We start from the raw sequence: 27466 nt of genomic DNA, 5'->3' as shown, positions 1-27466 counted from the left end.
TGTCATTGCCATAAACACATAAATAATAGCAATGTCTTAAGAGTTATTTGGGGCAGGAAAAATAGCTTGTGTGGTCAGAATATAGAACCATTGCAATGCTGCAGGGAGCACCATTTGGCTTTAAATGCAAGTCCTTAATAGGTGGTTTTATATCTGAAAAAACAATAAGTTCTCTGTTTATTACTAGTTTCTTAGCTCAAATGCAAGAATCTTACAAGGCTCCATGACATGAACTGTCGGATGGCTTGGAAAGGGGAGCCGATACCCTACCAGATAGGAATGGCAAACCAAGTTGTTAGACTATGCTGAAATGGCAAAACTGACCAGAAAGCTCTGGAACCAAGAAGATAAAAATTTCAAGAAATATTGGGGGGAAATTATAATTTACTTAGGAGACCATTGTAAACAGATTAAAACATTAGCAGGATTTCAATCTCACTTGTAATGTAACAAATACTATGGACAATGTGGATAGATATAAAATATGAATTATGAAATAATATGCAGTTGGAAACATTGACAATAGGACTCATGGAGGGGATGGGGGGGGGGTCTTGAGAGGCAAGGATAACTCTATATATGGATACGTATTTGCAGTGCTTTTTTCTTTAAAAATGTTTAGAGGTACTCTCCTTTTCCTACTCATATTGAAATACCGCCCCTCCATGAGGCCAAACCTAGATTCACAAAATGTTGAGGGGTATGTGTACCCCTGTGTCCCCCCAGAAAAAAGCACTGCATATTTGGTTTTGTTATAAATTTATATCTGTTAAATCGAATAAAAATGATTTTTTTAAAAAGGAAAGGTGAGCTGATGGTTTTATCCAGTGCTGGTTTACTTTAAAAAGTTTGGGGGTCCTCTCCTTTTCCTACTCATATTGAAATACTGCCCCTCCGTGAGGCCAAACCTAGATTCACAAAATCTTGAGGGGTTTGTGTACTCCCATGTTTCATATTTGGTTTTGTTATAAATTTATATCTTAAAATCAAATAAAAATGATTTTTTAAAAAAGGAAAGGAGAGCTGATGGATTTATTAGCAGTGGCAAAGTTTTTATCGGTGGTTGCAAGAACCAATGATCCCTATATTCTGAACAAAATGCTTGTTTGACCTGGAGGCAGGCTGTATGAATTGTGTATTGCTTTGTAACGATTTGTTGGGTCTCTGGACAGTAATAAAGATTGATGATGCTGATTTATCCAGTGCTGTTTTACTTGAAAAAGTTTGGGGGTCCTCTCCTTTTCCTACTCCTATTGAAATCCTGCCCCTCCGTGAGGCCAAACCTAGATCCACAAAATGTTTAGGAGTATACAGGAAAAAGCACTGCATATTTGGTTTTGTTATGAATTTATATCTGTTAAATTGAATAAAAATGATTTTTTAAAAAAGGAAAGGAGAGCTGATGGATTTATCCAGTGCTTTATTTCTTTTAAAAGTTTGGGGGTCCTCTCCTTTTCCTACTCCTATTGAAATCCTGCCCCTCCGTGAGGCCAAACTTAGATCCACAAGATCTTGAGGGGTTTGCGTATCCCTGCCTTTTATCCCTGGATTTATCAGTGCCATTGCCCAGACGAAGCAGCCTTTTGTGAGGGAGGGAAAACTGGGAGGAAAACTCCGTCTTTTCTGTTGAGAAGCGCCTGGCTGGGGTGACGACTCATGGAGCTGGGAAGGCTGAGCGCGGCGGCCCGGGGGCGGGAAGGGAAGTCTCCTCCCTTTCCCTCACCAGCTCCGGCCTCCCTGCGCTTTAGGGAACTTGGATTGCCAGGCCAGCGGGTTTCGCTCTCGGCCCGAGAGAGGCCTGCTCTGAGGGGACGGAGCCGGGCCTTCTCCGCAGATGCTCTGAGCGGGGCCCAACGCCATGGCCCCGCTGGGGCTCTTCCCAGTCTTAGTGGCCGTGGTAAGTCAGGGACTCGGGGGGGAGAAATGGGCCAGGAAAAGCCCATGTTTTTCGTGTGAGCAGCAAAGGCAGCGGAAGCGCTGAATTCCTGGAAGCGACATAAGGCGAGGAAGCCTGGCAGCTAAGCAGTTCTGGGCAGTCGTGTCCCTGAGGCGAAGGCAGCCGTCGCCTCATCTTTTGGCTCGAAAGGGGAGTTTTGGGAGTCCCTCCGCTGCTTTTCCTCTGGAGGTTCTTCCCGAAAAACCTCTTCAGGCCTCGGCCCCATTGGCAGGGTGCGGCCTCGCTCTCCATCTAGGCCATGGAGGAGGTTTCTTTTCTTTGGCTTCCGTGCTTTGCCCCACATGGAATAAGAATAATAATAATAACAACAACAACAACAACAACAACAACAACAACAACAATAATAATAATAATAATAATAATAATAATTTGTCATCTATACCCTGCCCATTGGGCTGGGCTTCCCCAGCCACTCTGGGCAGTTTCCAACAGAACACTAAAAGACAAGAACCTGTTAAACATTGAAAACTTCCCGAAACAGGGCTGCCTCCAGATGTCTCCTAAAAGTTTGGTACAGTGGTTGTTGTTGTTGTTGTTGTTGTTGTTGTTGTACAGTGGTACCTCGGGTTAAGAACTTAATTTGTTCCAGAGGTCCGTTCTTAACCTGAAACTGTTCTTAACCTGAAGCACCACTTTAGGTAATGGGGCCCCCTGCTGCCGCCGTGCCGCCGGAGCACGATTTCTGTTCTCACCCTGAAGCAAAGTTCTTAACCTGAAGCACTATTTCTGGGTTAGCGGAGTCTGTAACCTGAAGCGTCTGTAACCTGAAGTGTATGTAACCTGAGATACCTCTGTAGTTATTTTTCTCTTTGACACCTGATGGGAGGGCGTTCCACAGGGCGGGTGCCACCACCGAGAAGGCCCTCTAGTCTGGTTCCCTGTAGCTTGGCTTCTCGCAGGGAGGGAACTGCCAGAAGGGCCTCGGAGCTGAACCTCAGTGTCTGGGCAGAACGATGGGGATGGAGACGCCCCTTCAGGTATACTGGACTGACACCATTTAGGATTTTAAAGGTTAGCACCAACACTTTGAATTGTGCTCGGAAACGTACTGGGAGCCAGTGTAGGTCTTTCAAGACTGGTGTTATATGGTCTCGGCGGCGCCCCCAGTCACCAGTCTAGCTGCCGCATTCTGGATTAGTTGTAGTTTCCGGGTCACCTTCAAAGGTAGCCCCACGGAATTGCTTAGCAAGCGGCTCCTGGCAGCCTTCGAAACTCCCCTTGTTCCAGGCGCATTTTGCGACAGGGAGTCTCATTCAAACGCCCGGTTTCCGAGCTCTGGGGGCAGGATTTCGGATTAAAACTGCAGAGTGGAAGGAAAGGAGGAGCTTTTTCTGCCTCCCCACTTCCAGCTACTCTCTGAAGACCAGAGAAGAGACCCTCTTGAGAATACAGTGGTACCTCGGGTTACGTATACTTAATTGGTGCCAGTGGTCCGTTCTTAACCTGAAACTGTTCTTAACCTGAAGCACCACTTTAGCTAATGGGGCCTCCTGCTGCTGCTGCGCCGCTGGAGCCCAATTTCTGTTCTCACCCTGAAGCAAAGTTCTTAACCTGAAGCACTATTGCTGGGTTAGCGGATTCTGTAACCTGAAGCGTCTGTAACCCGAGGTACCACTGTATTAACAGGGTGGGCAGGGGAAGGACTAAGCCCAGGGTTCCCAACATGGGTCAGATGCCCCACAGGGGGGCAATTTGATTTTTAAGGGAGGCAATTCGAGAATGTGTTGTTGTTGTTGCTGTTGTTTAGTCATGTCTGACTCTTTGTGACCCCATGGACCAGAGCACACCAGGCACTCCTGTCTTCCACTGCCTCCCACAGTTTGGTCAGACTCATGTTCATAGCTTCGAGAACACTGTCCCACCATCTCGTCCTCCGTAGTCCCCTTCTCCTTGCGCCCTCCATCTTTCCCAACATCAGGGTCTTTTCCAGGGAGTCTTCTCTTCTCATGAGGTGGCCAAAGTCTTGGAGCCTCAGCTTCAGGATCTGTCCTTCCAGTGAGCACTCAGGACTGATTTCCTTCAGAATGGAGAGGTTGGATCTTCTTGCAGTCCATGGGACTCTCCAGAGTCTCCTCCAGCACCAGAATTCAAAAGCATCAATTCTTCGGTGATCAGCCTTCTTTATGGTCCAGCTCTCACTTCCATACATCACTACTGGGAAAACCATGGCTTTAACTATACGGACCTTTGTCGGCAAGGTGCTGTCTCTGATTTTTAAGATGCTGTCTAGGTTTGCCATCGCTTTTCTCCCAAGAAGCAGGAATCTTTTAATTGAGTTAGACCAAGTTAATGGCCTTTTAGGCTTCCTCCATGTGAATAAGAGTTCACATTTTGAATACGGTCGTACCAAATTGGCTCCCAGAAGTGAGCGTTCTGGTTTTTGAATGATTTTCGGAAGCCGAATGTCCGGTGCAGCTTCCATGGCTTCCGATTGGAAGCTCCTGCAGCCAATCAGAAGCTGCATTTTGGTTTTGGAAGTCGAACAGACTTCCGGAAAGGATTCCGTTTGACTTCCAAGGTATGAGTGTAATAAGAATTATATGTCACGGGGGAGGGCATCAGGGTTTTAGAGATTCTTAGGTGGGGCATCCACACCCCCCCCCCCAAGATTGGGAACCACTGGACTAAACCATGTGAAAAATGAACATAATATTTTAGTTGCAGTTCGTTCATTTTCAGCTTTGTACTCTTGTTATAAAAAAAGCACACCCAGAGAATCTGTTGTTGTGCCTGTAACCTAGGCTTAAGGTGCCATTTAGCTCCTAGCTTTCATATCTCAGTTTCTAACACTTGCTGCTAGGCATGCCGTTTCTTTCCTTCCCCTAACTTTTCACTTTTCTCCTCCTTCTCCTTCAGAATCCAATTATGACAACTCAGGGCTGGCACCAGCATCTGCTATATTCTTTGCGGAGAGAACTTGATAGCACAGCTGGTTTAGAAATGTAGTAAATGAAATATTTTTGACACAAGGCCAGGATCTATTGCTTTGAAACTCGGTAATGGAAAGCTCTTTATTTCCGGCCGAAGTAAAATAGTGATAAAATAATCTAATACCAATACTTCAGAACCAAACTAATGTTGAGGCATGACATGTAACTCTGATTAGGAAGTGAACTCCATTGATTCAACAGCAGACAGAAGTTTAAGAACTGATCAATTCCTGGATATAAAAAGGTCAGGATACGATTTCCAGAATTACAGAATAGTCATAGGAAAACATGTTCCAGGCCCAGGCAGTGTAGGTTATGTCAGGATCAGGTCAATAATTCACATGGGGTCTACTGCTACAGAGCCCTGAGAGCATTTCCAAGTGTCTCACATAATAGCCTTGGTATACCTCCTGGAATTTTCACTTATCTACTGCCGTTTTAGGACATTCTTGTTTTGTTTTGTTTTGTTTTGTTTTTAAACCCAGCACTAACCGGAACCTGACATTATGGTTGCATGAGAACACTCAACGCTGTCTACAAAATAGGGTTAAAATTAGGGAAACTAAGTGTTTGAGAAGCCTTACAGTCGCTGCAGAATTTGCATTGCTGTGGTTGCTTTCTTCGTGTGCCACCTCCCCGAGAGGTCCAGAGGGTGACCAAGTGAGAACAGGCCTTTTCTGCGGTGGCTCCCTGTTTGTGGCATGCTCTCTCTTTTGTTACGTAGCTTTAGCCGCCAGGTGAAAACGTTTCTCTTCAACCAGGCCTTGGGCTGATTAACAATATGTGTATCCTTTTAAATGAGTTTGTGGAAGGGAGGTTATTGGCTCATTTTGGTTTTTCTTTTATTATGTATTTTGTTTTTTCATTTTGCAATTTTAATGTTGTGAACTGCCCTGTGATCTTCAGAGGAAGGACAGTATGCATTAATAAATAACAACAATAGTAATAATAGCAGTAGTCATAACAATGATAATAGACAGCATAGTGCTGAGTGGTATTGCTTCAGGTTACATACGTTTCAGGTTACAGACTCCGCTAACCCAGAAATAGTGACAACAAAAAAATTCCTTCCAGTAGCACCTTAAAGACCAACTAAGTTAGTTCTTGGTATGAGCTTTCGTGTGCATGCACACTTCTTCAGATACCTGAAGATGCATCTGAAGAAGTGTGCACACGAAAGCTCATACCAAGAACTAACTTAGTTGGTCTTTAAGGTGCTACTGGAAGGAATTTTTTGGTTTTGACTATGGCAGACCAACATGGCTACCTATCTGTAACCAGAAATAGTGCTTCAGGTTAAGAACTTTGCTTCAGGATGAGAACAGAAATCGTGCAGCGGTGGTGCAGCTGCAGCAGGAGGCCCCATTAGCTAAAGTGGTGCTTCAGGTTAAGAACAGTTTCAGGTTAAGAACAGACCTCCAGAATGAATTAGGTTCTTAACCCGAGGTACCACTGCATAGTTCCCGCCTCACACCCAGCTGCTCCCTACATCTTGACTGCTCATTGGCAGTACAGTGGTGCCTCGCAAGACGAAATTAATTCGTTCCGCAAGTCTTTTCGTCTTGCGAGTTTTTCGTCTTGCGAAGCACGGTTTCCCATAGGAATGCATTGAAAATCAATCAATGCGTTCCTATGGAAACCGCCTTCAGACCAGGTTTGGGGACAGTCTGTCCCCCGACCTCTTCTGAAGGCCTACGTGGGGGGGCGAAAGTCTTTGCTTCCCCCCCCTTCCCGGGACAGCGGAGACTTCTCCGCTGTCCGGGGCGATCTTAAAATGCTGGCGGGCGGCAGCGCTGCCGCCCGCCAGCATTTTAAAATCCCCCGGGAAGGCAGGCAGGGGGGACAAAGACTTTTGCCCCCCACCCGCCTTCAGAAGAGGTCCAGAGGGCTCTCCAAGCTGCGGATAGCAGCCTGCTGCCCCGCGCGAGGGGCAGACATTCGCAGCTTGGGGAGCCCTGCAGGACTTCCCCGCAGGGCTCTCCAAGCTGCGGATAGCAGCCTGCTGCCCCGCGCGAGGGGCGCTCTTAAGCAGAGCGCCCCTCGCGCGGCACAGACATTCGCAGCTTGGGGAACCCTGCAGGACTTCCCCGCAGGGCTCTCCAAGCTGCGGATAGCAGCCTGCTGCCCCGCGCGAGGGGCGCTCTTAAGAAGAGCGCCCCTCGCGCGGCGCAGACATTCGCAGCTTGGGGAACCCTGCAGGACTTCCCCGCAGGGCTCTCCAAGCTGCGGATAGCAGCCTGCTGCCCCGCGCGAGGGGCGCTCTTAAGAAGAGCGCCCCTCGCGCGGCGCAGACATTCGCCGCTTGGGGAACCCTGCAGGACTTCCCCGCAGGGCTCTCCAAGCGGCGAATGTCGGCCCCGCGCGAGGGGCGCTCTGCTTAAGAGCGCCCCTCGCGCGGGGCAGCAGGCTGCGCACCTTCCCCTCTGTTCCCGGACCTGTCCTGAAGGCTTGCGGTGGGAGGAGGGCTTTCCACCCCACCGCCAACATTCAGAATGCTGTTCTGAATGTGGCGGTGGGGAGGAAAAACCCTCCTCCCACCGCAAGCCCCGGGAACAGAGGAGAAGCGCTGCGCACCTTCCCCTCTGTTCCCGGACCTGTCCTGAAGGCTTGCAGTGGGAGGAGGGCTTTCCTCCCCACCGCCAACATTCAGAATGCTGTTCTGAATGTTGGCGGTGGGGAGGAAAAACCCTCCTCCCACCGCAAGCCCCGGGAACAGAGGAGAAGCCCTTCGCGCCTTCCCCTCTGTTCCCGGACCTCCCACCGCAAGCCTTAGGACAGGTCCGGGAACAGAGGAGAAGGCGCGCTGCGCTTCCCCCTGTCCCCGGAGATTTCCCTATGGGCTTTCGTCTTGCGAAGCAAGCCCATAGGGAAATTCGTCTTGCGAAGCCGCTAAAAAATCGGAAAACCCTTTCGTCTTGCGGGTTTTTCGTTTAGCGAGGCATTCGTCTTGCGGGGCACCACTGTAGTAACAACATCTCATAGTGGTCATTTACACATTGAGGGAATCTGGGAGGTAAATGGACCTGCTGTCTGCCTGGAAAATGAATATCATGTGCTGCTGGCATCAAATTAGTTGGGGTTTGCTCAGAACTATTAAATGAGGGTAGGGACCCCCTAAGTAACCTCCATGCAGATCATTCTTTGTAGTATTTATCCCTATTGGGGTGTGGGTGGAATGACTGCCTTTTATTGTTAAAGAACAGGCAAGCTGTATCTCTGATCTTAACACTGTGGTTGTGTTATCTCACGAAGGTGGTGAGATAAAAGGTTCATCTGTCTGCTTTTTAGAGACCACTTTCTGAAGCACGCAAAGCACTTGATTTCTTAATCTGATCTACTTTCTTAATCTGATCAGAGCTGGGTAGGAGGGAGCTGGTACACTTCTTGCAGCTTCTCAGGTCTTCTTCTTCTTCGAGCCCTGGCAGCATATACATCAGTAATATAATACAAACAAAACATATTATTTTTAAAAAAACCTTGATTTTTATCCACCCTGATGCATCTATATTTTGTTCACAGACCGATCAGCAAACGTCTGTATTCAGGGTGCATTAAAAAATAGTATATAAATGGGACAGCTCAAAGTGCTAATTGTTGGCAATGTTACTAACTACGGAAGAATCCTTATGTTTCTGTTCCTTGGATTCAGAATCCAAGCAACAATTAGTATTGTGACCAATCTGCATTATACTGCTCGCCCTTGCTCTAATGTTTAGTTGAGGTTGCGCATGTTACATGGAACAGCCATTACCAGTCTGAATAATGTTTTCCTAATCACCTGAGAGAGATATTGTACTTTACAATCCATTATGGAGGGGTGAAACTAAGTTTTCTTTCACCCCAGGTCAAAGACTCAGTTTGCACACACCCCGCATGCACATTTGCACGTGCACACATACACAGGCTGGGAGCCTCAGTGGTGCCCCTCTGGGGGCTTCACTCGTGGCAAAAAACCAGTTCTCCCCCCCCCCCCATAGCTACAGCACTGCAATATGTTAAATAATACCGTATTTTTCTGTGTACAGTGGTACCTCGGGTTACATACGCTTCAGGTTAGAGACACTTCAGGTTACAGACTCCGCTAACCCAGAAATAGTGCTTCAGGTTAAGAACTTTGCTACAGGATGAGAACAGAAATCGTGCTCCGGCGGTGCGGCAGCAGCAGGAGGCCCCATTAGCTAAAGTGGTGCTTCAGGTTAAGAACAGTTTCAGGTTAAGAACAGAGCTCTGGAACGAATTAAGTACTTAACGTGAGGTACCACTGTATAACTCACACCCATGTATAAGACGCCCCCTGTTTTTGGGGATTGCAGATTAAGAAAATGGGGGGAGATTGTTGAGCTTTTTTGGGGGGGACTGGCAAAAATCGCTCACCTGCGTGACCTGCGCTGCCACTCGCACACGTTGCCGCTTATTGTTTGTCCCCTCGTCAGCAGAAGACGCCAATTGCCCGCCCAATTGACGCAGCAGCAGCCAATCAACACCAGCCCTTGCTGCAGCCACCAATAACACACCCAATAGCCGCAGACAATCTCTGGCCTGCAGCAGCTGCCAGTCACACATCCCCCCCCATGCACTATCTGTGTATAAGACGACCCCAATTTTTTTACCTTATTTTTTAGTTTAAAAAACCCCTCGTCTTATACACAGAAAAGTACGGTATTTCGTGAAGGCTGAAGTTGAGCCTTTTTTTAAATGAAAAGCAGTTTGCTTATTTATTCTTTTTCTTTGCAGGTCAACTTGAACCTCATTCGGACAGAAAGTGGGGGATCATTGCGGGTAACCCTGAACCCTGTTACGAAACCTGTCCCTGCAGCAGTTGTGGACAAGGATGCCTTTCTGCACCCCAGCAGTAGACAAAAGAGGGAGGTGGAGTGCGAAATAGGACACTATCTTCACCCAAATAAAACCCACTGCTGCTTTAGATGCCACAAAGGTATGACAGAGTGTAAAACAGAGTAATAACGATGAGTTGTGATTTCCTATTTTTGTGTGCCCCTGATTCAGTCAAGAATCCTGTTTTTGAAAAATGCACTTTTTTATTTCCCCCCACTTCAACTCAAATATAATTGCATAGCAGTGAAAAGCAATAGCTTCACTGGAGTATATCAAAGTATGGTATGCACTTGTAATGAGTGAGTTCTTGCAGCTGGTTGGGAACTGCTAGGGGAGACAGAAGGAAGACAGCCTTTTTTTTGGCAACAGTTGTGCCCTTTTATCCTATCTCACCAGAAAACAAGATAAATCTAACCTAAAAACTAGATAAAGCTGAGATTCCACATACAATTAGTCTTGGTTTGTGCTTTCCATTGGGCATGTGGATTGCTGATGGGGCCAGGGTTGGGGGAGTCCCTGGCTATTTGAAATTCAGACTAAGGAAACGTCCGACCTATGCTCTTACCGGGGTAAAAGGTAGTGGTGGTGCTTACCCCACCGTAGCATTCCCTTAAATCCATCCTACTCAGCAACTGTTGGCTATATTTTGATATCAGTAACCAAAGCTTGCTGCAATAACTTTTAGACCTCAGACTGATGCCAGGAGTAAAGGAGGAACTGATACTTGGACATTAGTTGCAATTCTTCCTCCGTTAGCCGCTCAGCGAACGGGTGAATACATTACTAATTTGCATGATTTATTCAAATATTTCAATACAAATGGCTAGCTGTCCTTTACCACACCTGCTTGGCACACATACCTCTTTTCGCACCTGCAAACAACTTCCCTGTGTTCATTGTATATGTTTTCAGAACACAGGCAACCGTGAGTGATTGAGCTCAAATCTGCTAGGGGAACAGTTTCTCCTTGTGTCCCTCAGTTTATTCTTCTGGAGGGCAAACTGTTGTGCAGCTGGCTAGAAAGTAGAATGTTTTCCAAATTGCAGAGCGCAGTATGAGTAACTTCTGTCAAGACTGTAAAGCAACTTTGCAAGGTGTTCTAGAAACAACAGACATGAAATCAGAGATTTCCCAAAATTTAGTTTCATTGAGAAAGTATTATGAATACTCGGTAGCTAACTGTGAAGGCTGTGGCAGAGAGAGGACAGAACGAGAAGTAATGCTGGAATGAAGCTGTACAATGGATTGCTTTGGCTTCCGGGCTGTGGGGAAGGATGGAATTGTTTTGGGAACAGAAAAGCTGCAGGGGGAGAGACAGTGGAAATTATTCATTTCCTTCCTTTCTGCATAAGGGTAGGAAGAAAATGGTAGCTTTCTTTCTTATCCTCTCTCAGAGCAGGAGGGGCAGGGATCCTTAGCATCAATTTAAATCCAAAAAGAATTGTAGAATCATAGAACTGTAGAGCTGGATGGGAGCCAAGGGTCATCTAGTCCACGAGTAGGCAAACTAAGGCCCAATCGTCTTCTAAATTCAGCCTGCGGACAGTCCAGAAATCAGCGTGTTTTTACATGAGTATTTTTTTTAATAAAATAATATTTATTGAAATTTCAAAGAAAAAAGAGAAAAAAGAAAAAAAGAAATTACATAGTCCAAAAAAAGAAAAAAGTACAAAATACAGAAAAATAAGAAAAATAAGAACAAGTTAAAAACAAATCCCTCTTTCTCTGTCTTATAATTCATTTACTTATTTCCATGACTTCCTCACACCTCCCTCCTTTGTATTCCAATTCAAATAATTAGTTCAGCAAATTTTTCCCTCTTTGTTTTATCTTAGTTCTTTATCTTAAACATATTATATCATTCTATTTTTCATCTAATTATCAAGCCATTTTTTGCATATTCCTTTTTAACCTTATTGTTAGAAATCACTTCGTTTCATTCCTACTTCATTTTAACATCCATTGATTTTACACTGTTTCTGCAAATAGTCCTTAAATTTCTTCCCATAAAGTTTCAAAATTTAAACCATATTTATACCTAACTTCTTCAAACCTTTCTACTAATGTCAATTATTTCCTTTCCAACAAATTCCGTTATTTCATTAATATCAAACTAATTCCAAAAATAGATAGAAGTTCTCCTCAAATTTTTATCCAATGTCCCTTCTTCCTGGTTTCGGGTTATGTCAGTCCTTTCAAGTCTCACATCCAGTCCATCAATCTGGTGTTCTGATATCCGAGGCTCTTAAGTCTCTTCCATGCCTCCTCTGCAGATTTTCTTGTTCCTGTTTATTCTTAGACCCTTCCCTGTCCCTTGTTGGTTTCTTTTGTAATTTCTTCCCTTTCTCCTTGGGAGGTGGGCTTCCGGGGAACTCCAACTGGTAATAATCTCCATTTTCTTTCATCAGACTAGCCCATTCCCCAGAGTCCCACTTCCCCGGGTTAATTTTGTAATCCAAAAAGTAGTTGTTCCAGAAGTAGGTGTCAACCCGTTCCAAAGTCCCGCCAGAGCTGAGAGCTTCCTTAACTCCAAACACTTCCAGAGACACACCATATTCAATCTTGCAGTACTGCGGCTTTTGGTTGTGCAGGACTTTAGGTTTCTCCATCTGTATCTTTTGAAGTGCAATCACAACCTCTTCCGTCATCATCTGCCCTTGAACTTGCCCTATCAAGCCAGTTTCCTGAATTAATTGTTGTGGAGCTTCTTTATCCTTATTTTCTGTTAGTTCATATTTACTGGCTACAACAGACATAAAGTCTAGCTTTTCATTCATCAAGTTTATTTTCTCATGCAGCTGCTGTAGCATAGCATTTATTCTGCCAAGGTCAGACGACAAGATTCCTTCCCGGCACATTGCTGTTCAAGGTCAGGCGGCTGGTCCCACGGTCTAATTCCCAGAATTGTAGAGTTTCACTGTAAACTGCAGCAACAAATTGACAAGTTCCCTCTAGGGGACACAATTTCAGTTCACATCCATCTTTAAAATGTATCCAACAAAGGAAAATTTACTTTCGGTTTTCAAATACTTTGTTTCCTTAACATGCAAAATGCAGAAAGCAGCATTAAGGTTAATTTGTTTCTCTTCTTTTTGCTATCTGTCAAGAGTAAACCACTTTCAATCGATGGAAATCTTCAAAACTTTCTGTCCTGACACCCGTCCCCAGGTTTGGGACGACGGAGACTTATGTTCCTTTACTCTCTCTCCGCAGGCTTAGGAAATCAGAGATTTTTCCCCCTTTTCCCCTGCTGTCAAGGGGGGTTTTGTTGTTTATGAATGCAGGAAATTTCAGTCTTTAAGTCAATTTTCCAGGCTGTTTAGCTTATAAAGTCTTTGCTTCAGTCTATTTACAAAGCGGAAGGCGGACTTCCTGTTTAGACCTTCCCGCTTCGTGCCTAATTCGTAAATTTAGTAATTTTCTTAATCTAATCTTCCGTTTTTACTCACGGGTATTTTTTGAGTCCAATTATCATCAGGAAAAAGTCAGTGCTCTCCGGTGATGGCTGCGCGGCTTCCCTCCATGAAAGTAGCAGTCGGTTCGATGCACCGCGCTGCTCACCCCACTTCGCTCCGGAGCCCTAAAAAGGGGTTTCCCGGTGAGTAGGGGAGGCGCTCTTGGCGCTCTGCCGAACCCCACGTCCCCAGGCTCCTCCGCCTGGGGTTTCTAGCGGGCCCCCACCTTCGCCGTCGTGGGAAGGCCCAGCTTTCACGGAGCCCGCTCCTCCAGTCGGAGGAACTCCGCCATTCACCGATGGCGCTAACCCGGAAGTCCGTGTTTTTACATGAGTAGAATGTGTCCCTTTTATTTAAAATGCATCTCTGGGTTATTTATGGGGCATAGGAATTAGTTCTCTCCCCCCCCCCCCCATAAATATATTCCACCACCCCCCACAAGCCCTGAGGGACAGTGGACTGGCCCCCTGCTGGAAAAATTTGCTGACCCCTGTAGTCCAACCCTCTGCAATGCAGGAATCTCAGCTAAAGCCTCCATGACGGATGACCATCCCACCTCTGCTTTAAAACTTCCAAGGATGGAGAGTCTATCCCAAGGGAGTCCATTCCACTGTCTAACGGCTCTTGCTGTTAGAAGAAGGTTCTTAAGAGTTGTGGTTGCCAGGGTTTGTGGATGCCAGATTCCCCACAATTCCTGGGTCTGATAGGTGTTAGAATTTAATCAATTCTTGGAGTGTTAAAAAGGCTGCCAGACACAGGATTTAGCCAAGTGTTAAAATGCAGGCCAACCAGCTTTCTGCATTCAGGAAATGGCCTGGGAGATCAGTCCTTAACCAAAGGCAAAGGGAAGGTAATGGGCCATTAGAAACGGCAGAAAGAGGGGACTGAAAATGAAAGGGGGCTCTCCCTCAGCTCTGAGATACTTAGCAGAGTCCAAGCAGACTAGAGTTTAGGATTGCAGTTGTGGTAATGTTATTTAGGGATAAGAGATTCCCGTCTGAAAAAAGTCTGCAAGCTGCAGACAGGCAGAGCCATGGCTGGTGTCAGTTTGAATCCCAGGCTGCAGGGAGATTCAAGATTCTCCTGGAGTGTAATGCTGGGAGCCCCTCTATTGCAAGCTCTACTGGTATATATGTGGCGCGGGTGGCACTGTGGTCTAAACCACTGAGCCTCCTGGGCTTGCCCATTGGAAGGTTGGCGGTTTGAATCCCCGTGACAGAGTGAGTTCCCGTTCCTCTGTCCCAACTCCTGCCAACGTAGCAGTTCAAAAGCACGCCAGTGCAAGTAGATAAATAGGTACCACTGTGGAGGGAGGGTAAATGGCATTCCTGTGCGCTCTGGCTTACGTCATGGTGTTCCTTGCACCAGAAGCGGTTTGGTCATGCTGACCACATGACCTGGAAAGTCACCTTGGATTAGACTTAACCTTCCAGGGGTCCTTTACCTTTATATCATAAGGACATCCCTGTCTCTGCTGTACCTCATTTCCAAAGCATTTCCCTGGGTAAAGCATGCCTGGAACTCCCTGCAATCTCGCACCGCTGCAGAGATTGGAGGTGGCACGCCAAAAATTAAGACCGTATTCCTACTGAAGTCAGTGGGACATACTTCTGAGTTTGAATCCCAGGCTACAGCTGTGGGAGAAGCAAGACCCTCTTGGAGTGTGGTGGTGTTGTTGTTGTTTAGTCGTGTCCGCCTCTTTGTGACCCCCTGGACCAGAGCACGCCAGGCACTTCTGTCCTCCACTGCCTCCCGCAGTTTGGTCAGACTCATGCTGGTAGCTTCGAGAACACTGTCCCACCATCTCATCCTTCTCCTTGTGCCCTCCATCTTTCCCAACATCAGGGACTTTTCCAGGGAGTCTTCTCTTCTCATGAGGTGGCCAAAGCTTTGGAGCCTCAGCTTCACCTCTTGGGGTGTAATGTTGGTTAAAATGCAAGCTGCAACTCCAAGCAGTGGTTTTAGACAGCAGCCAAAGCCACCCCGTAAGAGTGGGTTGGGGAGTGATAAAAAGTAGGGCTGGGTTGAACCTGGGGCATTTTGTATATAAATCACATGCTGTTGTACCATTGAGCTACTGAAACTTTCATTCTACGCTCAACCTTGCATTCCTTTTCTCACTGAATGACTTTTTCCTGCTTCCTCTTGGATAATTCTTTTGCAGGAACTTTCGTTGCACAACACTGTTCAGACTTTGATAAGGCAACCAAGTGCTCAGTATGCTCTGAGGGTTCCTTCATTGATGGAGATAATAGCTCTGAGCAGTGTCGCGGATGCCGACGCTGCCGTCCAAGTAAGTCGTTTCTCTGTGTGGGTTCATGTCTCTGTGTTGGATAGGGGTAAGCATCAGCGAGGAAATGAAAAAATTACTAAAAATTACATTTCACCAAAAAACGGAATCATTCCTTCTTGGGATTCTAACTGACATTATTCCAAAAGAAAGATTAAAATTATTTTTCTACGCAGTGACGGCAGCCAAGGTATTAATAGCCAAACACTGGAAGGGTGACCATATACCAGCTAGAGAAGAATGGCTACAAAAGCTGAGCAAGTATACTTGCAACTCGCTAAGTTGACTGAAGCCTTAAGGAACAAGTCAAATAAAATAGTCCGGAAAGAAAGAGAATGCCTAAATCCGTACCTATCGAGTCAAGGATTTAACAACCAAGATTTGGTTGTGTTTAGAATAAACCTGTAAGTGGGAAAATGTCTCCTTATACCAAGATGAGGAATATGTTGAAATACAGAGAAGTTGTTTTAGTTATAGGAAATGAACCACCGTGAGGTCGATGGAAGTCAAAAACCCCAAAGTACTGTATAATAAAAAGAGATTGACCCCAGAAGGGTCAGCATCTTGGTAGAGAAATGACATTTTGGGATGTCTATTATACTTACCTTGTTTTATACTTATGTTCTTACTTTTTGCATTTGCTCTGTTTTCTTTATTTTTTATTTTTTGTATTCAGTTGAAATGTTTGTATACTTTGTTTCGTTTGTATCTGCATAAGAATTCAATAAAAATTTAAATAATAAAAATAAAAAAGTGGCAGTGAAAGGCCCCTGCATTGGGAATGTTGAATATGTGTATTGACTTTAGTTTACTTGTTTCTTGAGCATTAATGGCCCACATAGAATTAACCAACACTTCCTCTCTTTCTGCTTAGCCTTTGGACAAATAGAGATATCCAAATGTACCAGTGAGCACGACACAGTTTGCGGTTGCGGCAGTGATCAATATCAAAGTAGTCACAGTGATGAATTCATGTGCAAGAATTGCAGTGCTTGTCTCAATGGAAGAATCCAGCAACCTTGTGAGTGCAGTAGGACACAATCAATGTCTTAAAAAAATGACTTGATGAATAAATTCATTCCTACTAGGAACAGAGACTCTCACCCCTACAGCAAAGCTGTCTTTGGTGCAAGCTGTGTGTGCTGGCAAACTTGAATTCCTTCAACTCTCCACGTCCTATAATATTGGTTTTCCTTATTGTTACCCCTCCCTCTCTTCTCCAGTTTTATATACAGTGGTGCCTCGCAAGACGAAATTAATCCGTTCTTCGTCTAGCGGTTTTTTCGTCATGCAAAGCAAGCCCATTGACGGCTTAGCGGATTAGCGGCTTTTAGCGGCTTATCGGATAAGCAGATAAGCGGCTTAGCGGCTTAGAAAAAGGAGGGGAGGGGGAAAAACCGCAGGAACTCGCAATACATTTTCGTCTTGCGAATTCGTTTTGCGAAGCACCTCCAAAACAGAAAACCCTTTTGTCTAGCGGGTTTTCCGTCTTGCGAGGCATTCGTCTTGCGGGGCACCACTGTATTTCTTTTAACGTGATACGTCCTTAAGACCAGCACCCTTAAAGCAGTATTAAATTTGAATACTGGTGATGGTGATGCATTTATATAGTGCTCTGTATACAGTCCTTAAAATTTAACCTGTTAACTTTCTGAAGATGCTTCTTAAGCAGAGAATGTTCTCTCAAACATGCTTTGTCCTTGTTCTTAACCTCAGCATACACCTGCAAGCACATCTAATTATCCTTCTGCACTTATTCTGACTGCAGGATGTACCTACTCCTAGCTTGGTACAAAAAAACAAAAACACCTAGAAACTTACAGAATATGCCTTTAATGCCACACACGGAGAGCACCACTTTGTCTACCCCTGGCCTAGAATTTTGAGCTCTCCTGCTGCGTTTACTGTATTGGCCCAAATATTAGCCCTCCTTTCCCCCAAAATTCCGACCGTGACAAGTTAAAGTGCAGCTTAAATTCGTAACATTACAATAACTGGCTTTTACGATATCGCTCCTGAAACAAACATACGGTAAAACGGAACAAAAACAATGCTTTATTGCCAGTTTGCAAGCTCGAGACTGTTCATTTGCCATTTATGGGTGTGAGTGACTGTGGGATTATAGCAACTGAATTGTTATTTGCGATTTTAGCAACTGTACGGTAACTTTTGCGAGCTTTAATCAAAGGCTTAAATTGGCTCGGAGTTACAATTCTACTAACAGCAGCGATTTTCAGCCTGTGTCCCAATTTTAAGGGAGTGGTTTATATTCAGGTATTGCTTTTTTCTTCCCCACCCTTTTGAAGCTGCGGCTTATATTCGGGCCAATACTGTAATTGTGAAATTAAATGGTGAACAGATTCTTTCTCTTAGAACCATTCTGTTAATTCACCCATTCTCTTTTCGCCCTGCAGAGGGCACAGTTAAATGTGTTGACACAGGAGATCTGTGATCAGGACCTCCTGCAATTTGTTCCTGGCCCTCATTCAGATCAGGAGCATAGTGCTGGGAAAAGATGCTGGCTCCTTCTCATGCCCTCTGATTCTTCTTCTCCAGTGCTGTTTTCTTGATTAAAATCCCATCTCTGAAGCTATTGTTTTCCCCAAGAGGAAAAAATACACAGGTATTGTCTGAGAACCTGTTATGTCTCCTCCTGTAAATTGGCCCCACAGTTATCAATGGGAAAACCACTGCATATGGGAAATGTTGATCAGATTTTGGCACCCTTCTGCTGTTGTTGAATTGCCTTTAAAGCCACAAGTGATCCTGAACGTGGAACTTCTGCATCACATCTAACTTGTCCCCAGATAATAAACACCGCTTAGGTGCTACTGTGTTTGACTGAGATCCAAATCACTGAAATAAAATATCTCCTTCTCTCACTTATCTTTTCTTTCTAGGTACCAAATTCAGTGATACAATATGTCAGTGTCACGCTGGATACTTTCTCCAAAAAGATGAAAACAAGTGCTACCCATGCAGCAGGTGGGGAAAATCTTGTTATCTGCATTTTCTCAGTCACACAGAAAGTAAAGGCAGCCGTGCTGGCCCATAAGGAAAAAACCAAAAAATACAAAGTCTGTATAATGCCACACCTTTATTACACCAACTGAAATGTCACAGAATATTATGCAAGATCCTGACCTCCCCAGAACTCTCCGTTCTCCAAGTAGAGTGTCAAGGGGGCAATGAAATAGGAGGAACTTTAGTGCTATACAGTGGTACCTTGGTTCTCAAACTTAATCCATTCTGGAAGTCCGTTCCAAAACCAAAGCGTTCCAAAACCAAGGTGTGCTTTCCCATGGAGAGCAATGCAAAATGGATTAATCAGTTCCAGACTTTTTTAAAAAAAACCCTAAAACAGCCAACTAACATGAATTTTACTAACGAAAGCATGGATCCATAAATGAAAGCAATAAACGATGTACTGCAGTCACACAATCAATCAGTAGCTGAACTGGGTTCCACACAGTCACACAAAAAGAGCCACAAAAACAAAAATGCAAAATAAATGGCAAAAACAGACAGACCTCAGTGTAAGACTCAAATCGGAAGTGTAGCACTCGAAACAGAAGTGTGGCACTCAAATTGGAAGCGTAACACTCAAAGCGAAGCATGTTCGGCTTCCGAAAAAAGTTCGCAAACCGGAACACTTACTTCCAGGTTTGCAGTGTTTGGGTTCCAAGTTGTTTGAGTACCAAGGCGTTTGAGAACCAAGGTACCACTGTAAAGTAGTATTTGTCTCCTGTGCAACTGAGACCCACTTTTTCCTATTTCAGCTGCAATGAGAAAGAAGAATGCAAGATGGACTGCAACTTTCTTAAAGTGATAAAGCCAGAAAATAACCCATGTAAGTTCTGGAATAATACTTGGCCAACACTCCAGGTCTCTCTTTTTAGCCCTTGATACAATCCACAGCAACAACTTTTACCAGTTCTGCTTCACACCTCAATTGTTCTTGCATGGCTGGCAGAGGCACCAACTTCCAAGGGAGAAGGGGAGAAGGGGGGGGGGTGACGTCATGTGATGCGTGGTGTCAGGAAGAGCCGGACTCCTGCGTGTAGCAGTTGCCTCCCCTAGATCAAGTAAAACAATACAAATACTTAAGTAACTGACCAACCACGTCGCTTCTGCCCTGCTTAGCAAAAGTCCTGCCCCCTCTAACAAAAATCCTGGCTATGCCCATCGCTGGGGTGGAACTGAATGCAGAAGGTCACGGCTCCTCCTCCTCCTCCTGTGGGATCTGCTTCCTTATTCCTTCCCCTCCAATTCAGGAGGAGGAGGAGAAGCCAGTCACTGGAGTGCTCTGTTCCGCCCTTGGCCTCTTCCTCCCACTTTGAACATGGGGGCAGGGTCCCAAAGGGCTTGGCCCCTAGGAGCCTGATGACTGGAGAGTGTCCTTGAACTTTGACATCATTTACTTGTGTGGATGGAGGATAGAGAGGGGCTGTCTAGAAAGAAACCGACAGAACAAACGTAAAATGTACATTTGTTACTCCACCCATTTACGCCTCTGGCGCCATCCACTGTTAGCATGTGACCCCCCAGATGCTTGCGCTTGGACTACTGCAATGCGCTCAATGTGGGGCTACCTTTGAAGGTGACCCGGAAACTGCAATTAATCCAGAATGCGGCAGCTAGACTGGTGACTGGAAGTGGCCGCAGAGACCATATAACACCGGTCCTGAAAGACCTACATTGACTCCCAGTACGTTTCCGAGCACAATTCAAAGTGTTGGTGCTGACCTTTCAAGCCCTAAATGGCCTCAGTCCAGTATATCTGAAAGAACGTCTCCACCCCCATCGTTCTGCCCGGACACTGAGGGCCTTCTGGCGGTTCCCTCACTGCCAGAAGTGAGGTTACAGGGAACCAGGCAGAGGGTTTTCTCAGTAGTGACGCCCGCCTTGTGGAACGCCCTCCCATCAGATGTCAAAGAAATAAACAACTATCTGACTTTTAGAAGACATCTGAAGGCAGCCCTGTTTAGATAAGTTTTCAATATTTGATGTCACTTTTTTATTAATATTTTGTTGGAAGCCACCCAGAGCGGCTGAGGAAACCCAGCCAGATGGGTGGCGTATAAAAAAAATATTATTATTATTAGTATTATGCAGAAGAGATTGCAGACCTCAGGCTGAAAAAGGTTCCCTACTCCTGCTCTCTAATACCTGACATTGACTTCACTTTCCAATCATTGATCTCCACGCCACATTTGCCTCTGTGCTCTAGCTATCTTATCCATCTCTTCGCACCTGTTTTCCTATCCTTCCAGACCCTATCTTCTATATTATGCTTATTTTTCCTTACAGACCTAGCACTTCTACTCACTATAATAGTCATTTTATTCATAACTGTCTGTGTATTGGTGTTGGTGAACATACTTCGCAAACGATCCTGTCAGAAGAGGTTCAGCTCCACTTTCTGTCCATTTGGTGAGTATATCATTTGCCTGTTGGAGGATCCAGATTACGAAAAGTCTGTGGTTTCAAAGCTGAGCAAGGGGAGACTTGCAAAGGGCTTTAAGGCAGCTCTCATGCTCCTGTTTTTAACCTCTGGAAGCACAAACAGGAGCAGTGTGTTCAGGGTGACATGCTGCCTTAAAGCCCTTTCTAAAAACTCTCTGTGAGGCAACTGCTCCTCTTATCCTTCAAATATTGGAGAGAGCAGGTGGGTGGGGAGTACGTGGGGAACTTGCAAATGCTTTAAGACAGTCCCAGCGCTCATGCTTGATCCCCCAGAGGCTCAGATGGATGGCCGGGGGTGGTGGTGCGCTGTCTTACAGCAAAATCTTTTTGAAGCAGCCTCTTCCCCTTCTTTCAGTGAATGGTCAGCAGAATGACTCCACCGTGCCCTAGAGCTGCCCAACTGCTTGCTCTAGTGTTTAAAGGAGAAAAGAGGGGCTGCTTTAAGGAGCGTGGGTTCCCCCCCAAAGGACTTTCCCTTTGCAAAGGTGCTTTTCAAAGCAGCTCTGCTTTAAGCAGGCAGTTCCCACATAAGCACACAGCTTATACCTGTGGCCGCCACTGTGCCAGCCGTGGACACAGTGACACCTTTGAGAACTACCTTCTAGGCCCCTGTGGTGATCTCGCCCCTTTAAGACTGATTTATGTGAATAGGTTAGAATTTAAGAAATAGTGAGCTTACATACAGCTGTCTCCCGTTAAGGGTTCAAGGCTGGTGTCACAGGGTAATTGGGTGGAAGAGGTGAACACCCATGGTCTAAGTTCCCATAAAACCTGGGTTGGTGGGAGCTCTCGCCAGTCAGCCAGGCATCTATTTGGGCTTTGACAGCATCTTGTTCCTACTGAGATTTAAGTTTAAGCACTTATATTAATTAGCTGGATAAGTTAGTGTTTGTTGTTTTCTTACCTTCTGAGCTATTTTTAATCTCTGCAATTATTTGCAGTTTCTCTCTCTCATAGAGTTTTGTTTCAATAAAGTCAGTGTGTGATATGAAATTTGGTCTGGTCTGAATTCCTGAACCCTTACGTTTTGACCACGCTTTTTGGCGCAAGGGTCATCCACCGCAGCCCCTGCTGCTCATTGATGCAATTTTCATAATTTCATAAGATGATGGGAACGGGTACCTTTTTCTCCTTTAAAAATACATGTAGTGGATAAATTAGTTGAGAGACAGACAGACAGACAGGTTCTTTCTCATTTTCTCTTTCAGTTCTAAGTGCTTCTCAAGGCTCAGATTGACAGCTGAGCAGGTATCTAGAAAGTAGGAGGGGAAGGGGAACAATCTGGTAGACTGGATGGAGGAAAACAAAAGTAAGAGGGTTGAGAGGGGACAAGAGAAGAATTCAGGTTGCCACAGAAATTGGGAGAGAAAGAGAATGGAGTGTCAGAGAGAAAAAAATCACAAGTGGTCTCCAGTAAAACAGATCTTCTTGAAATTGTAAAATTTTTCCATGGGTTCCCTTCCCTCCCACTTCCATCACCATCAGATCACAGATCAAGTGCTCTCCAGCCCTGATATGAATCCAAAGTACATTTGGAACCTCATAATGTTTTTAAAGCTATCATCAAATCATAGGCCACTTCTGTTTGTTGGTGGGCTTCGTGCTATGTAAAAAAAGCTATGAAGATCCATGAGAATCTGTGCCTTGGATCAGTAATAATATTATTTATACCCTGCCCATCTGGCTGGGTTTGACCAGCCACTCTGAGCGGCTCCCAACAGAATTAAAAGCACAATAAACCATCAAACATTAAAAACTCCCCTAACAGGGCTGCCTTCAGATGTCTTCTAAAAGTCAGATAGTTGTTTATTTCCTTGACATCTGATGGGAGTGCGTTCCACAGGGCTGGCACCACTACCGAGAAGGCCCTCTGCCTGGTTCTCTGTGTTCTTGTGGTGCTGGCAAGCACAGGATCTGCCATCTTTACTGTGCAGGCTACCCAAGTAAGCTTTAATTTGATGTGCTTTTGGTGGGGCTCCAGGTAAAATCCTGCAAAATCAAGAAGATCCAACATTTACCCAGACCTTTCAAAAATTCCAAAAAGTTTGGCTTATGACCCAAGAGGCTGCAATGCCTCCAATATCTCTGTAGCCTAGTTATACGTACTCCAGTTCCTTTAGTGAAGTGAATATAAGCAGAACTCTGGTCTTCAACACAACCCTGGCTGTTAAATGCATCCAGTAGCTAGTATCTGCCACCATTTGTGTTTGCTAAAGAATCATCTAGCTGTCTATTAGCTTGACAATAACAATAAAGCTGTTTTTTTCTTTTGATGGCTGTAAAATAATTTATTCTGGGATTTTTTTTCAGCTTCAAATCTGCAGCCAACAAGTGAACCTTCCCCAGAGGTAAGTTGTTGCAAAGGTTTCTAAAATTCCTCTAATCCTCAGGATTGTTTGCACTTTATGCCTAGCTTTCTTATTTTCTAAGTTCAGCCAACTGCATACTTGACGTTTCTCTTCTTCCTTAGGTGGTAGAGAAAGGAAAAGGCACATTTCTGGAACAAAACCAGACAGACAATCTTTTGCCACTGAAAGCTACACCAGCTGACCTCCCAGATTGTGTAAGAGTGGCAGGAGAGACACAAATCTCGGATCGTGAGTGCATCTTCATTTCAGAAATAAAACGTGGGCAGCGGGCGGGGGGAAGAATATGTGAGTTATGTGTGCATTGCTCCTATAAAGGTGTGTAGGAGTGTGTGTGTGTGTGTGAGAGAGAGAGAGAGAGAGAGAACTATTGCCTGCATCAAAAACCCAAGAAGATGCTAAAATCCTGAATTTGAATCCAGAAAAGAGGAATGCCAGTTGATTAGAACCTTGTGGGGAGAGCGCTGCTGTACTTAAGTCTTGTTTGTGGGCTTCTGGTTGACCACTGTGAGAACAGATATGCAGGAATAGAAGCACCCTTGCCTGATCCATCAGAGCCCTTATTTTCTTAAGTGCAGCTATCTGGTTATATGGGGCATTGCAGATTGCTCATGTTTCACTACAGTGGTCCCTTGGTTCTCAAACTTCATCAGTTCCAGAAGTCTGTTCCAAAACCAAAGCGTTCCAAAACCAAGGCACGCTTTCCCATAGAAAGCAAAACGGATTAATCCATTCCAGACTTTTAAAAACAACTCCTCCATAAAATGAAAGCAATAAACAATGTACTGCAGTCACACGTTCAATCAATCAGTAGCTGAACTGGGTTCCACGCAGTTACAAAAACATAGCAAAAAGAGCCACAAAAACAAAAAACCCAAAATAAATAGCAAAAACAGACAGACCTCAGCGTAACACTCAAAATGGAAGTGTGGCACTCAAAAATAAAGTGTAACCCTCAAAACGGAGCACATTCGGCTTCCGAAAAAAGTTTGCAACCGGAACACTTACTTCCGAGTTTGCAGTGTTTGGGTTCCAAGTTGTTTGAGTACCAAGGTACCATTGTATTTCATGTTTGTCATACAATGAATGTGCTATTAGGGAAACATGGCTGTCTCAGAGAGCAGTTTTTCAATAATAGGGAGAATGGAAATAATTTTTGTTACTGACAATTTATACTACGCTAGGGTTTCCTAAACGTGGGTGTTTTTGGACTACAACTCCCATCATCCTTAGCTAGCAGGACCAGTGATCAGGGACGATGGGAATTGTAGTTCAAAAAAACAGCTGGTGGCCCAAGTTTGGGACACCCTGAAACAGACCAAATACTGGGAGCATAACTCTCACAGCATCACTTGATATCTCCTTTGTTCCTTTTACCCCTAGGTCCTGAAGTTTTGTACGCTGTGGTGGATCAAGTACCACTGACCCGGTGGAACGAATTTGTGCGGCGCCTGGGGCTGAATGAAATTTCAATAGAGAGGATTTATGCCGAGCATCGGCACATTCGGGAAGCCCAATATGTCATGCTGAGACAATGGAGGCAGCAAGCAGGCCATGGGGCCACTGTGGAGCGCATTTGTTATGTCCTCAACCAAATGGAGATGAGTGGCTGTAGTGAGACTATTCAGGAGGTTCTGTCCAACCTGCCTTAGATGTACTGCATCAGTACTCACTCACACCAAGCACAATCACCTCTTGGTGACTTGTAACATCATGGTGGATTGTGTGTTTGAATGTGCCATTGTGCCATAAACAGAACTTGTAGGTGTATTACCTCCAACACAAACGTTTTTTTCAATGGAGTAAGCTCACTGTGTTCCATTCATAAACATATGTGTCTGAAACAGGTTGTTCTTCTTCCCACCCCTGCCAAGTCTAGGCCCTCCTTTCAGAGGACTTATCCACTCCTCCTTTTGTCCTACTGCTTCCCTCACCTAGCGGAAACTGCTCTTTAGCTTGTAATTGGAGCAAATGGCAATCTGGTTTTCCGCGGTTCTTATCGATCTCTTAAAGAGTGGGTTTTCTTGGAAAGGAGAGGGGCAAATGGCAAACCACTTGGACCCATGCTTTCTAGGCATGGCACAAGCAGAAGCGTGTTCAAGCCCAGTTAGATTTTGGCCTCTTCACTTGCTTGTCACCTACTTTATTATTCTTTTTTGTAGAGACTGAAAAGCGACTTATCAAGTATGTTTCTGAGCACAGTTCAAAGTGTTGGTGCTGCCATTTAAAGCCCTAAATGGCCTCGGCCCAGTGTACCTGAAGGAGCGTCTCCACCCCCATCGTTCAGCCCGAACACTGAGGTCCAGCTCCAAGGGCCTCACTGTGAGAAGTGAAGCTACATGGAACCAGGCACAGGGCCTTCTTGATAGTGTGCCTGCCCTGTGGAACACCCTGCCAAGGAAATAAACAACTACCTGACTTTTAGAAGACATCTGAAGGCAGCCCTGTTTAGGGAAGTTTTTAATGTTTGAAGTTTTATCGTGTTTTTAATATTCTGTTGGGAGCCGCCCAGAGTGGCTGGGGAAACCCAGCCAGGTGGGCGGGGTATAAATAATATTTTTTTAAATCAAATGTTCTACTTTATAGGATTGTGAGAATGTCTCTTAAATTAATACTCCCGGCCTTTTCTGATCCAGGACTCTTTCAATCCCAACCAGTTTGAATGTGTGTTGGGGTTTTTTAAAAAAACAAATGTATATATCCATTTTCATATATTTGTGCTGTCTCTCTTTCTGCCTCCCACGAGGTCTTCAGGGCATGCGTACACTACAGATATCTTGGTTAACTGTGGTTCCTTTTGTGTATGGAGCATTGGGAATTGTCCTTTGGAGCTCTAACAGACCATTTTAGCTCGTGTAAATTGGCAGAAAGACATTAGAATCAAAGAATCTTAGAGTTGGAAGGGACCCAAGGGTCATCTAGTCCAACCCCCTGCAATGCAGGAATCTCAGCTAAAGCATCCAGGACAGATGGCCATCCAAGCTTTGCTTAAAAATCTCCAAGGAAGGAGAGTCCACAACCTCCCAAGGGAGACTCTCCTACTGTCTAATAGCTCTTACTGTCAGAAAGTTTTTCCTGAGGTTTAGTCCGAATCTCCTTTCTTCCAACTGTAAGCCATTGGTTTGAGTCCTACCTTCCAGAGCAGGAGAACCAAGCTTGTTCCCTCTTCCATGTGACGTGTGACTATCATATCTCCTTTCAGTCTCCTCTTTTCCAAGCTAAACATACCCAGCTCCTTCAACCGTTCCTCATAAGGTTCAGCCTTTATAGAACTAGCATAAACAAGTAGCCATAATCTTGCTCTAAATCTTTGCTTGTCTTTCCCACCATCATATTCTTTCTCTCTTATTTTTTTTTTAAATATTCCAATATTGTGGGGACATTTGTGCAACCCACCAATGGATTCTAAATCACTAGCTGAAAACAATTTTAGGCTGCAATCCTATGCACCTTTGAATAAGCTCCAATGAACATAGTGGGATTTACTTCTGAGTAAATGTGCACAAACTTGCACTGGCAGTTGGCAAAAAATTGCACTCTCCTGGACAGTGTAAAGTTAATGAGAGTTAGGAGGAAATATTTCAATTAGAGATTCAGTAGAGGTGCTCCAGCATAAATAGTATTTGTTGGTTGATTGGCGTCTGTCTGTTTCAAGAGACAATGGAGTGTGCCTCCGGGGGTGAAGTCTGGGCAGTGTGTATGGTGTTCCTGGGAATGGCAGTTTTATCTGTATATATTTGCCGTTTGGGTTAAGTAATGCAGTTAAGTATTTTGTATATACTTTTGTTGTATCTTTGTGTAACCCTTGTTATAACTGAGCAAACAAGTCTCTGACAAAATACAGCAAGACGAATGTGCTTTCTTTTATATTTTCTTGAACACCTTTGTTCAGTCTACACCAAAGATATAAATGACTAAATTTGTAATACAAATAAAAACCTGAAAACAAAAGAGAAGCTGTTTTTCTCCTTTCTTATACCCAACAAAAGCCCATGAGCAAAGGGAGATAAATGCCTTTACTCAGCATCCCCTTTCATTTAAATCACACTTTTTCCAGCATTCCAAGTTGTGTGTTTGTGTCTCTCTGGCGATCCCTCGTAGCCGAGTAAGATTGTCTTCTATAAACATGGCGTTAACAATAAGTCCATAAGTGACTGTGGAGGCCA

At 44.8% G+C, this 27466-nt stretch overlaps 1 protein-coding gene across 2 annotated transcripts; it reads left to right on the top strand.

Annotated features, from left to right (window-relative positions):
* Window positions 1-1631: 1631 nt before the first annotated feature.
* Window positions 1632-27251, top strand: LOC310834912 (tumor necrosis factor receptor superfamily member 1A-like). 2 transcript variants are annotated; one of them, XM_083719438.1, is made up of 10 exons: window positions 1632-1897; window positions 9622-9823; window positions 15343-15471; window positions 16343-16489; window positions 18369-18453; window positions 19248-19318; window positions 20779-20901; window positions 23245-23282; window positions 23405-23531; window positions 24684-27251. In XM_083719438.1, exons 1-10 carry the CDS (start codon window positions 1859-1861, stop codon window positions 24950-24952), a joined length of 1230 nt encoding a protein of 409 aa, XP_083575564.1. In that variant the 5' UTR covers window positions 1632-1858; the 3' UTR covers window positions 24953-27251. The 2 variants fall into 2 exon arrangements, with proteins under 2 accessions (XP_083575564.1, XP_083575565.1); XM_083719439.1 differs by having other exon boundaries at window positions 1747-1897; window positions 9622-11296; window positions 13513-15471.
* Window positions 27252-27466: the final 215 nt, after the last annotated feature.

The sequence above is a fragment of the Podarcis gaigeae genome (assembly GCF_964106915.1).
Source record: "Podarcis gaigeae genome assembly, chromosome: 17".
NCBI classification, from domain to species: domain Eukaryota; kingdom Metazoa; phylum Chordata; class Lepidosauria; order Squamata; family Lacertidae; genus Podarcis; species Podarcis gaigeae.
The sequence above is the reverse complement of the archived record's forward strand: the minus strand, read 5'-3'. Positions and strand labels throughout refer to the sequence as shown.

Excerpts from the sequence above, each read along its gene's own strand:
- LOC310834912 (XM_083719438.1), top strand. The coding sequence starts at position 1,859 with ATGGCCCCGCTGGGGCTCTTCCCAGTCTTAGTGGCCGTG. Across the intron at positions 1,898-9,621 it reads TCCCAGTCTTAGTGGCCGTG|GTCAACTTGAACCTCATTCG; the intron begins GTAAGTCAGGGA and ends TTTTCTTTGCAG. Across the intron at positions 20,902-23,244 it reads CTCCACTTTCTGTCCATTTG|CTTCAAATCTGCAGCCAACA; the intron begins GTGAGTATATCA and ends ATTTTTTTTCAG.